The 13,092-nt window shown below is 46.6% G+C and overlaps 1 protein-coding gene across 1 annotated transcript; it reads right to left on the bottom strand.

Moving 5' to 3' along the window:
• Window positions 1-251: 251 nt before the first annotated feature.
• LOC125165312 (transmembrane protein 14C) lies at window positions 252-7,606 on the bottom strand. Its single transcript, XM_047858034.1, has 6 exons — window positions 7,488-7,606; window positions 6,428-6,495; window positions 6,033-6,109; window positions 5,079-5,180; window positions 1,665-1,752; window positions 252-754 (listed from the first exon to the last, which is right to left on the bottom strand). The coding sequence occupies exons 2-6, from the start codon at window positions 6,448-6,450 to the stop codon at window positions 700-702; spliced, it is 345 nt and encodes a 114-aa protein (XP_047713990.1). The 5' UTR covers window positions 6,451-6,495; window positions 7,488-7,606; the 3' UTR covers window positions 252-699.
• Window positions 7,607-13,092: the final 5,486 nt, after the last annotated feature.

Genomic DNA, 13,092 nt, shown 5'->3' on the forward strand with positions numbered 1-13,092 from the left:
TCTTTTTCATTCTGTTGCTGTTGTTACACAGTCCTAACCTTAGAAATCCTCACTAAAGATCACTTTTAAAACAAGCTTCGATGCAATGTACAATCAAATCATACATAGCTTTCCTTGGTTCTTAAATTATTCAAAATACATAATTACTAAATAAAACATTAACAGAACACTTCCACGTTCCCATAGCTTCCTGCCATTCACATCCCAGTCTATGTTCTAGACAACTCTGGCAACGAAGACACCATAGAAAATATTATTTATGGTAAATTTTATTTTCATCGATATTTCATTTGACATAATTTCAAAGTAGGTCTGTGCTCTAAGATGCGCCAAAGAACAGAAACCCTAAAGCTCGTAACAGATGTTTTTCACACTGTTCTGAGTAGGGCATGGGGCTTGGGGGGGTCCCCAAAGTTGATACCTAACGTTTTACCCTTTGAGGCTTTACCTAGAGACACAGAAAGAAGAGAGAACATCAACACACAAGAATCAAACTGTAATAAGGAGCTCTTGGGTTACAAACTACCACCTCTTTAAGGCTGTAGTGAAATGAACGATTTCTTCTGCGAAGTTCACTGTCATTTTTTTTTTTTTAAGTAAAATGTCAGAATATGTGAAAATGCTGCACTTGCTTCTCTTAATACACTGATATTGGAGGAGTTTTTAAAATCTTCATGAGTCCAGGCTGGGACATGACTACTACTGATGGGGTCTATTCAACACACTAATTCCAAGTTTGGCGACCATCAGCAAACTGTTCAAAAGAAACACATAAAAACACATCAGGTAAAGAACACGACAGGTACTCGACTGTTTTGTTTTTTTTTAAGAAACTAAGACTACAGGCCCTTCGCAACTACATGAGGAGACGCCGAGGCCGAGCAGGCAGAGGTGGAGCCTTCATTCTTGGAAACATGAAAGAAACATGCCAAGGGGCAGTCTTGCCCTGCACCCGCCTCAAAATGGTACGTGTGAGTTGGGAGTTCCTGATCTCACAGCCAATAATTCAAAGAGATGAGCAAACTGCAGGCTGAAAGACCAAGGTCTCTCCGGGGTCACCGAGCTAGTTAATGGTAGATTTCCAGTCTCCCAGTTTACTGCTCTTGACCTTGGTGTATACGGACTATAAAGCATTATGCCTGACAGCATAACTATGACTGAAGTCAGGTTAGTGATCTTCTTTCGAACAGATTTTTTAAAATTCTGTCCTCAGAGTATCTTTATCACACGTAAGGAAAACGTTTTTAAAAACAACCTGGTCTGAGTTTTGTAACTCCAGTTAGCCAGCAGGATTCAATCAAAACTCCCTTTTAACAAAATGGTCAGTGATAAAGGACACCCACACGTCTAAGAAATCTGGAACGCACGCTGAAAGTCGCAGAAAGAGCCGCTGTCAGGGCTCTGCCTGAAGCTCCTTCTGACGTAGGCAGGAGCCAGGACGGACCAGATTGCAAACGTGACAGCAAAGCCATGAACTTACTTCATTCTGACATCAAATCAACTATTGTTTTCGCAGCCTCTCCTATTTGTGTGTAAATTAAATCATTCCGGTTGATGTCCAGCATCAGGTATACCAACACAAGTAAATTCTGGAATGTACGGCATATCTGGGGCCCTAAACTCAACTCCATCCCGGTGACGAACGGCAAGGGAACAGAAAATACCTGGCACCCGCGATTAAGCCCGCAGGCAGAAATTTCCCAGAGTGGTAGAATCTCATCCCCATAATGCCAGCTAAGGTTCCAGATGTAGCTGAGAGGAAAGACAAAGAATCGAATATCATTACACCTTCTATACGGGAGAACCAATGTCCCACCCACCTTTCAAGGGCCAGATCCCCTCTCATACCATCTCCTCCACGCTGGGGGAGCGCTGGGGGTGCTTCGTGGCCACCCGCGCCCTGTAGGACTAAGTACAAAGACTGGAATATAAGGCCCTCACCATCTGGGCCAAACCTGCCTTTCCGGCCTCACTACCCACCATTCTTCCGCCATAGTTTTCTCCACATTTGCGGTAGGTCTTCTTCTATTCCCTGTTGATGTATTTACCTTAACTGTATGCACTGCTAGTCAGCATGTGAAGACCTATTACATGTATTCCCATGCACTCACTGCACTAGGTGCTGGAGGGCAAAACTACCATCATAAAAGGCCTCTAAGAGGGTCCCGCCTATTCGGGAAAACGAGGAAAGGATTTGCTGAGGAAATGAAGACCAAAAAGCCAAGATCTGAAAAGGAGCGAAGAGCTAAAAGGGGGAAGAAAGCACATTCCAAGAGAGGGGATAACAGTGGTGGGGCCTTGTGGTGAGAGGGAACCGAAGGCTCAACTGTGGCCAGTGAGGAAGAGGGGCCAGAGCACAGAGCCCTGACAGCCATACGGAGGACTATGTTCTTCAGCCCAAGAGCAATGAGAAGCCATCAAAGCATTCCAAGCAGAGGGATACATGAACATAAGAGGACTGTAAAATCAGAACTCAAGCTGCTCCATGGAGAACAATCCGGAGGGAAACCAGAGCATGTCGGAATACCACTGAAGAACTTCCTCAAGAATGCAGGCCAGATAAGGGGTACTGGGACGAGAATGGTGGCCATGGAGACACAGAAGGAGACACTTCAGGATATGGGCTGGAGGTAGTGCAAATAGGACTGACTGCTGAAGGAGACAGAAAGATGGGAGGAGGACAAGATCTAAATGGATGGAAAACAATGGCACCAAACACATTTGTAAGGACATGAGGTTACGTTTGGGCAGATGCCTGGAGACAAGATTTCAAGCACACAACCTTTACTTATGAGTAAAGCTTGGAGGAGTGATGCCTTTCTGAATCAATTTTCCGTTTCAATGGTAATTTAAGGCCTAGACCCCAATAACACTGTCAAGCAAGACAGTATAAAGAAGATATGGGGCGCCTGGGTGGCTCAGTCGGTTAAGTGTCCGACTTCGGCTCAGGTCATGATCTCAAGGTCCCTGAGTTCAAGCCCCGCATCAGGCTCTGTGCTGACAGCTCAGAGCCTGGAGCCTGCTTCGGATTCTGTGTCTCCCTCTCTCTCTGCCCCTCCCCCGCTCATGCTCTATCTCGGTCTTAAAAATAAACATTAAAAAAATTAAAAACAAACAAAAAAATATACAAAGAGCCAGGTCTTAAGAGCTTAAATATTTAATGGCCAAGAAGAAAGATGGGTCAACAAAAGAGAATGAGAAAATAAGAAGGAAAACAGGAGACTGGAAAATGGCTTGGTCTACTATGCTGAAAAAGCTAAAAGGCCAACTAGAATGAGGATTAAAAAATGTAGTCGGTTGGGGCGCCTGGGTGGCGCAGTCGGTTAAGCGTCCGACTTCAGCCAGGTCACGATCTTGCGGTCCGTGAGTTCGAGTCCCGCGTCGGGCTCTGGGCTGATGGCTCGGAGCCTGGAGCCTGTTTCTGATTCTGTGTCTCCCTCTCCTTCTGCCCCTCCCCCATTCATGCTCTGTCTCTCTCTGTCCCAAAAATAAATAAAAAACTTTGAAAAAAAAATTAAAAAAAAAAAATGTAGTGCGGTTGCCTGGGTGGCTCAGCTGGTTAAACATCTGAGTCTTGATTCCAGTTCAGGTCATGATCCCAGGGTGATGGGATTAAACCCCGTGTCAGACTCCACACTGAGCGTGGAGCTTGCTCGGGATTCGCTCTCTCGCTCTCTCTCTCTTGCCCTTCCCCAGCTCAGGCGCACGCTCTTTCTAAGAAATAAATAAACATTAAAAGTATATACACTGGATTGTGAAAATCCAGGTCACTGACAGGCTCAGGGAAAGCTATTTCCATGGACAAAGGACACAAAAAGGGGGTTGAGAATGTGAGAGGTGAAGAAGTAAAAACAGGGAGTAGAACGGATTGTTTTAGGGAAGTTGCTAAAGGGGAAGAAGAAGGGCAGGCAACTGGAGAAGGAAGCGGGGTCACGAGAGGTCCTTTCTTTTTTAATGGGTAAGAGAGGACACCTTTGAACGTGAGTGGGAGGGATCCACCCGCAGGGCGGAACACAAATAAGAGATGACATCTCTGGCAGCATAACACCCCAAGAAGGTGGGGAGAAGAGACCCAAAGCGTGGGTGGAGGGACTGGCCTTTGAGAGAGAAACAGCACAGTGGAAGGCCTGGGTGATGATGGCATGCTGGAGGCCTCCGTGTGATGACTGTTGTTTTCCTTTACGTAGGCAGCGAGGGCAGTTGCTGAGAGCAGGAGTAGAATCAGACACGAGGATAAAGGAAGCCTGAAAGTCATTCAGGAGCTTGAGCGAGGGAGCTGGGAGGCAGAGCTGAGAGCGGGGCGCCTCCTCCTTCCACGGGCACACCCCAAGTCAGCCGCCGCGACCTCCCTTCCCAACCCGTGCCGACTTGTACGAGCCACTCGGTCAACACACTTGTTCTCCCCACCACTCTTCTAAGGGCCGGCACCGCACGTGTTCCCACTCTGCGTATCTGGGGAGACGGCGAGATGTCCACGCTCTCAGCAGAATGGCTGATGTGTGGGGAGAGCTCGGTGAAAATGCACCCCAGGCCACGCTGATAAGAAGTGATCTTCCTCCCCGGTGCTGCTGTGTGGGCTGCTCACGGGGCACTTCAGCAGCCCCGCAGTCACCCCAACAGTGTCAGTCAACGTAAAGGCTCCTCGAAGGCAAGGCCTATGCCAGACATTCAGCTTACTTTTAAAGGGCTAACACGTGATTTGCAAAGGCAAACAAACGCAATATTGAGGCAAACCTCACCCAGGCACGTGATCCTCCAGTAACGGTCAAGCACACGCTCTTCAGTGGGCAGACATAATGATTACGAGACGTCTACTTGCCTCGTACAAGCTTAATACTAATTCTGTTGGCTAGACCTAAACTGGAGGCATGAAAACCTTTCCGTATTCCGTACATAGAAAGTAAACAGAAATCAGCACCACTCTCCCCACTCCCAATTTTAAAACTTCCCCAGCACTTGGGCAGAAGTAGTAAAACTGTCTTCATGTGAAGATCCTGCCACATGCCACCGAACCAGAGCCTTTGGGTAGAATGTTCTGGATACATAACTGTACCAGAGAGACAGGGAAGCGGACGTACCTAGGAAAACCCAAATGTTCCTCGGATCCTGAGACAGCTGATAGGCACCCAGGCCTGCTAAACTTCCGAAAAGAAGGCCAGCAGCCAGTGACGGGACGCTACCTGCAGAGAAGCAAACAGTCCTGCATTATAACGTCAGACACTCATTAACAGAAGTCACCAGATTTCCTTTCCCTCCAGGGGAAAACAGCCAAGAGAACTTCTCTCAACACAGCTCATAACCAAGGAGCTCTCAAGCAGGAAAATGTGTTGCGGCGTTTGCTATTTTACGGAGAAGTCGGGGTAACGTCACATTATTCCTCTCCTTTTTAATATACAGACACTTGCATCTGGGGAGCAAAGAAGGGCTCCTAACCAGGCCTGATGAACCTGTCAAGCGTTGGAACTGTCCACAGGCAGAACCTCAGGCAAATCCCCAAAGGAGAAGGAAATAGGGGCAGTGAATTAAAACAAAACAAAACCTGGAGAGCAAGAATTCTGGTGCGCGCGCGCATTTGTGTGTGTGTGTGTGTGTGTGTGTGTGTGTGTGTGTGTGTGTAAGGTGGGGAATGCAGGCTAGGAAAGAGATAGAAACAGCAGGTTTGCTGATAGAACTATGCCTGATGAGAAAAGAGGTTTCTGCCTACTCCAAAGAGCACAGAGATAATAACACCCTGGGGTCAAGGCAGATGTGTGGTAGTCGATGATAATAACAATCTACTACCACTCCTGCCCGGCATCTTAGATAAAGACACCAAGAACAAGGGAGTAGACAAGAAGCTTGACTTAGGTCAGCCAGATAATGGGAAAGCAAGTGCAGGGGCAGCTACGGGACTGAAATGGAGCCTGCACTCCAGCTAGAGGGCTTCAAGCAAACCTGACTCAAACAAGACTGAACTCTGGAGACCCCGGGGACTCACTCTTTACCAGCAACAACGTGAAGACCTTAAGAGGTCAGGTAGCTACAAACCATACCTGCTTTTGCATAGCCAATGATCCCACCAGAAGCAACCAGTGCTGCATAGCCAAAGCCAATCCAGTGTAAAGGCACTCTGAAAATGAAAGAGTAAGAAACCAGTGCCAACCATGTCTAAAAAATAAAAACCACAATCACAGGATGGGACTAAAACGTCATCATTCCAGAACAGTCATATCACTGTACAAATGAAAATAAATCCTAGAGGTTAGAGGACTTGCCTGGAGTCAGTGACGGAGCCGGGACTCAAACTCAGGTTCCCGGCCTACATGACCAATGCTCCGATTCCCCAGGCTGTCTGGCACTCTACGCTTAGTGCACTTTTCAGATCAGGAAAGAAGCTCTGGTTTTGAGAAGTTCTTGGCTATTCTACTCCCATTCACTGTGTACTTACAGCGGGCCAGAGTCCTTCTGCATTGTTCTCTTCCACTCCAACCAGACAGAAGAGTACACCTGCTGCACCTGGGAACGAGGGACTGGATCAGAGGTGGTAAACAGCACGTCTCTCTAGCAGTCAGAAAGAAGTGGATCCTAGTTCCAGCTCCACTCCTTAGCAGCTAAGAAGTAATGGACAAGCTCCCATCCTCTCTAAGCCTCAGTTTCCTTCATTGTACCATGAGGATAATGGTACAAATTTCCTACAGCTGCTGTGGGCATTAAACAAAATAATAAGTAAAAGTGCTCAGCCGCTAGTAAATGCTGAGCAGATACCAACCACTGTGGTAATAACCTCCATTCCAATAGCACAGGACTACAGGAAACCGCAAAATTCACGGACCAGCTCTGTCCAGGTGATAAGTTTACCTTTTCATCGGCTAACCAAATTATTACTGAATCGGAAACTAAGAATCTCCTGTAACCTTAATTCGACTATTTCAGTTACCCCTTTCCACTCCTGCCCAAAGAACTGAATTATTTCGAAACTCAACATGTGCAAAACTTTCAGACAGCTATTTAATTTTGCACCCAATTCCTAACTCTTGTTAGACTGGGGACGGTGAGGGGGGTAAAATACAGGAAAGTCCAAATCATAATTAACGTGGAACACTTCGCTCTTGGCAAAGAAATCCATCTGGTATGGTTTAACTTGAAAGCAATACAACCTTTTGTTTAAATTTTTAATTGTCGGGCAGGGGCTACTTGGAATGTGCCAGTCATTAATTGCAAGTAGCACTCAGCGAGATTTTCAAGCAGCAAGAGCAATAAAACCCCCAGGAAACTAATCACCGCTACGCTACACTGGTAAGCACTGGCCTCCAGAGCTCAGGGGTTCTGCAAGATTCACGACTACTTTAAGGAAAGCAGAAAATGCACGACTAGAAAGGAAACTGTGACGCAGCCTAAAGCCCCTGCCTGGATCTGGGGGACAACGAGTAGGCGGCAGCAAAGCCTCTTATATAACCCCAAACAAGTCAAAATGATATAAAATAGTAATTAATTCCCAAGCACCGAACCTCTTTCCCCTACGACTGCACCGGTCGACCGCGGGGTACCAACGGCGAGGCGTGGGAGTCCGGGCCCCGCCGGAAACGTCGCGACGTGCTCTGCGTCCCGAGGGCAAGGCGGGCCGAGGGGTGGGGAGGAGCATGGGGCGGGGCTTGAGGGGGAGGTGTCGCGGCGCGCGCCTGCGTTCCAGGAACGGGAGACGCCTGGGGCGGGGCTTGAGGGGAAGCGTCGAGGCGAGCGCTCTGCGTCCGGGAGGTGGGGCGGTGAGTCGCGGCGCGAGCCCAGAGTCCCTACGCCGGTGTTCCAATCGTCGCTCCGGCCGTGCTGACCGGCCTTCGGAGCTCGGCTCGCCAGCAGCCCGCCTGAAACCCAGAATTTGAGTCGGGTCTTCGCAAGTGGCTTCGCGAGCTGGGCCAGGTTTTCCTGGTGTAAACCAAAGGCATGCCATCCGGGAGGATTCTCACTCTCCGAATCACGGTTTTTGCCTGCCATGGTTAAGAACTACTTTCTTCCTGCAGAGCTGGTGGCCACAAGCCAGACAATAATGTGGCTTTATTATTATCTGAGAAGCAACTTAAAGGAAGGGAGAGGATAAGTGAAATATAATTTCCTACTACCGCAGTATGCGCCAGTGTCCACGAAACATCATCTCCACTCCCTCTCCAGATCTGCCTCTCTTCCCTGCGTTTCCTGCGCGACCACTCAATCGCTGTAAACCAGAATTTGGGTGTTATCCTTGACGTCTCTCTCCCCTTCATCCCCTGTAAGGATCAACGTAGATAAATCTTATAAATACAGTCTTCAGTGAAAAAAGGAGATCGCAGCTCCCACATCTTCCAAAACAAAAACTTTTCACTTGCAACATCTCTTAACCTTTCAGATACCCAAACTGAACCCTGTGGTTACCATCGCTGATTCTTACCAGCCAAAGCAGATAAGGACTAAGAAGAACCATTGGTAATTCTAGTATGCCAGATCCTCACCAAATTACTGGAAGACTCCGCTTAACAACCCACAACGGGACCTATCTTAACCACCTCGGAATGGACTTAGGGATGCACGCCTCCCGATACAGGTGTATACGTAAACCTTAGTTATCACCACCATGATCTTACCCCTGTCCTTTAGACTTAAATTGAACCACAGAGGATTAAGTTAATTACCTACAACTGTAGTACTTGGTAGAGCTGTTATTTGAAGTAAGGTCTTTCAAAACCTACACCCTCACCTTTATGTTGTATTGCCTCGTCATTCCTCAACCCGTAGCACACCCCATTTCTCTGTGTGTAGTCCCAAAATTTATTGTCAAATACATTGGCTCTCTGCTCTGTTTCAGTTAGTTACAGAGTAAACCAAATTAACGATTTGTGTTCAGTAATGTTTCTCATTGGCATTAACATTTTAGGAGATAGCTCAGTTCTCAGCTAGGAACCCCTGAGCCACAAATGTGTCAATGGAGTGTGACCAAGATCGCGTGAGGGAGAAGTTTTTAGTCCTCTGGTCACTGGGGCTTCTTAACAGGTTGTTTCTGTTTGTTTCTTTCACAGAGGCCTAGGGTCCAGGCCATGTTTGGTAGACAGACAAACGTAGCCACGCACATAACCAGAGCAGTAAAGTCCGTCGGCCAAAACAGAAGAGCTTGTGAAGAAGAAGGAATAGTGCCTCAGTTTCAGCATTATTTGACCCTTTTTGGAACCTCATTCATGTGTGACTTCACACATTAAGAAATCCCAAAACAAAAATGTCAAAAACAAATTCCCGGTTGCAGTGTTTCACCTGACGTCTACTGAGGATCTACAATACCAGTGTCTAGGTGTTCAGGATGTATTTTGTAGCTTTGAAGAGGACCATCATCCATCAATAAAACCTTTCCCCAGGAAATTGATGACTGAGGTTATGAAAAATATTGCCTGCGTTCTCAACCCACCCTATCTGCCACATGCTTCTGGGACCTCATTTATCAGAAAGAAAACATGTGGCGTGTTCATTGTAAGCCAGACACTGCATGAAGTGCTTTCTGTAGATGAACTCATTTAATCTTCATACCAACCCTTGGACTAGAGACTCTTATCATCTCTTGCTTTCAAACACAAGAGGAGAAAGAGGTTACCTAATAGGGACATGGCCACTGGCCTTAATAAATGGCAGAGCTGCCCTAACTCCTTTCGTCTGTTCTCAATACAGTGGCCAGAGCACTCCTGTTATGAGTCAGTTGTGTCATCCTTATGCTCAGATCCCTCCAATGGCCCCCTTTCTCGCGCCCACCTCTAAGCACCTGCACGTGCTGCTTCATCAGCCCAGAGCTTCTCCCCAGATCATCTCCCAGCTCACTTCCTCACCTCCTTTGTCTTCATTCAAAGGTCACCTGCTCAGTGAGGCCTTCCCGGATGATCTGGGTTAAAACTGCAATCCCTGCGCAGTTCCCTCCACGGCTCATTTTTCTCCATGACGCTTACCTCCACATACAGTATGCTGTAAAACTTACTGACTGCACAATCATCCTCCCACCCAGCACGTACGTTCTTTGAGAAGGGTGTTTATGCGGCGCTTGGAACGGTGCTTGGCACACAACGGCTGCTCAATGAGCATGGACTGAGTGAGCACAGATGTGGAGTAAGAGAGGCTGGTCTGCAGAGAGAAGCGTGAAGACAACACGTGGAGTTGGAGACAAGACGGAGGGATGGCCCTGACTGCACCCTCTCCCTTTCTGAGCTCTGGTTCTCTTCTGTCCGACGCACCTGTGTCTTTGTTAAAACTCCAGCCCCGTGCCCTCTGTTTAGAATAGCCAGAGCAGCTTTTTGTGTCTCGCAGCTAAGTGTCTCTTAGCTGAGACAGCACCCCATTTCCTCTGCCAGAAATGCCCTTTTATCCTTGTCTAAAAACTCACATATCATTTTTTTTTATTAAAGTCCTCAGTCAAGCGGCCCCTGACCATCCCAGGCCATTACAGGTGTTCTGCGAAAGGGAGGTGAATGCCAAAAGACCCCCAAAGACCAGAGGAGCCGCTAGACCAAACAAAAAGTCCGACAAGTCTAGCTTGACAAGAAATGGCCCCTTCGTAGGGGGCTTGTGGACGGAGTGTTCCTTTGGCTACCACAAGACAAGTAGGTCTCTTGGATCCCACTCGCCCAAAGACTTGCTTTTCGAGTGCCAGGGGCAGGGAGTATGATAGGAAAAGATAGGATTCAGTAGGCAGAGAGGGAAAGGTGAGGACCGGAGGTCCCTGGGTGTGGAAACACATATTTTGGGACAATGCTGGGAGCATCTGACCACAGAAAAACTCCCTCCAGCGTACGGTTCCTCTTAAGAATGTAATAGTCACCACCTCCTCCCTCTCAGGTTCCCCTCAGACCATAAAAGGTATGACCCACAAGGAATGATATGGCCACATAGCACCCCTCGTACAATGGAATCAAGCCAATCAGGAATGGACAACCCAGCACCGAGAGTTCTCTCGCCAATAAAGGGAGGACCTAAGAAGGAACCCGGGGGAAGGGGAGGGAGGGCTGACCAGAATTATAAAACAAAGATCCTTACCTATTGTGGGTATTCACCTCCAAATGCCCCCCCCCCCCCCGTCTATAAAGAGACATTTCATACTATTTTTTTTAAACTTGTTTTAACTTTTATTTTTGAGGGACAGAGAGTGAGCAGGGGAGGGGCAGAGAGAGAGGGAGACACAGAATCCGAAGCAGGCTCCAGGCTCCGAGCTGTCAGTACAGAGCCGGATGCGGGGCTCAAATTCACAAACTGCGAGATCATGACCTGAGCCACCCAGGCGCCCCCTAGTCTTACTTTCTAATCTTCTACGCGAATAAACTTTTGCCTGCTGCTCATTTTGTGTCCACTTCTTCATTCTTCAAAGCGTCGAGACAACAAACCCCAGGGTATTGAGGCCGAAAAAAAAAAAAAAAATCCTGCAACAGAGTATGTGCTGAGGGACCACTCAAGAGGAGGATGTTAAAGACTAGGTATGTTTCGGAAATTCCACATATGAATGAAATCATATCTTTGCCTTTCTGACTTATTTCACTTACAAACATAGGCGAAAGGAAGGAAAAAAATAAAAACAGAGGGAGGCAAACCGTAAGACACTTTTAAATACGGAGAACAAACAGGGTTGCTTGGGGATGTTGGGAAGATGGGCTAAATGGGCAATGAACAAGAAGGAGGGCACTTGTGATGAGCACTGGGTGTTATTGTAAGTGATGAATCACTAAATTCTACTCCTGAAACCATTATTATACTGTATGTTAACTAACTTGGATTCAGATTTTAAGTAACTGGGTGCCTGGGCGGCTCAAACGTCCAACTCTTGATTTAGGCTCAGGTCATAATCTCACGATTCATGGATTCGAGCCCCACGCTGGGCTCTGCGCTGACCCTGTTTGGGATTCTCTCTCTCTGCCCTTCCCCTGCTCGCACACTCTCTCTCTTAAAATAAGTATGTGTCAGTCATATTTGCAGGGCAGATCAAGGATGTTATGCACCGAGGGTATACTTAAGGGTGTGGTTCAACAAAAGGAAAGAAGGGAGGGGTGCTCAAAAAGGTTTCAGGCTACAGGAGAGTGATCCAGGCAGATCTGTTCACGTAATGTGTAATTAATAATTGCCAACTTTCGTCCTTTAGGCTGGGATCACACTTTTCCTTTCAGCACCCAGAATTTAGGGTAGCGCCTGGCACAGGGCTAGTGAACAAAGGAGGGGGAGATATAGGTGACATGGTGCATTCTGAATTGGGAAAGAGTGAATCTGGGAGGAGAATCTGCTCAGACACAAGTATCAAAGTGGGTAATTCGATATGTAGATGGCCAAGACTATGTGCAGACTGTACATAGAGGGGAAGGACAAGTAGATCAACAGAACAGAATAGAGAGCCCAGAAATAGACCACCACAAATACAGATGACTTTTGAACAGCTCAGTTATGGGCCCTGACCCTTCAGGCAGTCAAAAAATCTGCATATTAACTTTTGTCTCTCCTCAAAGTTAATTAAAAGTCTACTGCTGACCAGAAGCCTTACTGATAACACAGTTGATTAACACATATTTTGTATGTTATATGTGAATTATATACGTGCTCTTACAATAAAGCTAGAGAAAGAACATGCTAAGAAAACACAAGAGAAAATGCATTTACAATACTGTATTTATTGAAAAAAAATCGGTAAATGGACCCATACAGTTCAAACCCACATTGTCCAAGAGTCAACTGTACAATCAACTGATTTTTGACAAAGGAGCAGAGGTAATACTACCAAACAAAAATAGTCTCTTCAACAAATGGTGAACTGAACATCTATGTGTAAAAAAAAAAAAAAAAAAAAAATCTAGACACAGACCTAACATCTTTCACAAAACTTAACTCAGGATGGATCACAGACCTAAATGGAAAATGCAAAACTGTAAAACTCCCATAAAGAAACTTAAGAGAAAACTTAGAGGACATTCGGGGATGGTGAAGCCTTTTTAGATACATCAAAAATATGACCCGTGAAAGAAATAATTGATTAGCTAGGCTTCATTAACATTAAAAACTTCTGCAAAAGATAATATTATCAAGAGAATGAGAAGACAAGCTACTGACAGGGAAAAAAATATTTCCAAAGACGCA

Source organism: Prionailurus viverrinus, chromosome B2 (genome assembly GCF_022837055.1).
Source record: "Prionailurus viverrinus isolate Anna chromosome B2, UM_Priviv_1.0, whole genome shotgun sequence".
Lineage (NCBI taxonomy): Eukaryota > Metazoa > Chordata > Mammalia > Carnivora > Felidae > Prionailurus > Prionailurus viverrinus.

Excerpts from the sequence above, each read along its gene's own strand:
- LOC125165312 (XM_047858034.1), bottom strand. The coding sequence starts at position 6,450 with ATGCAGAAGGACTCTGGCCCGCT. Across the intron at positions 6,110-6,427 it reads CAGAAGGACTCTGGCCCGCT|AGTGCCTTTACACTGGATTG; the intron begins GTAAGTACACAG and ends TTTCATTTTCAG. Across the intron at positions 1,753-5,078 it reads GAACATTTGGGTTTTCCTAG|CTACATCTGGAACCTTAGCT; the intron begins GTACGTCCGCTT and ends CTTTCCTCTCAG.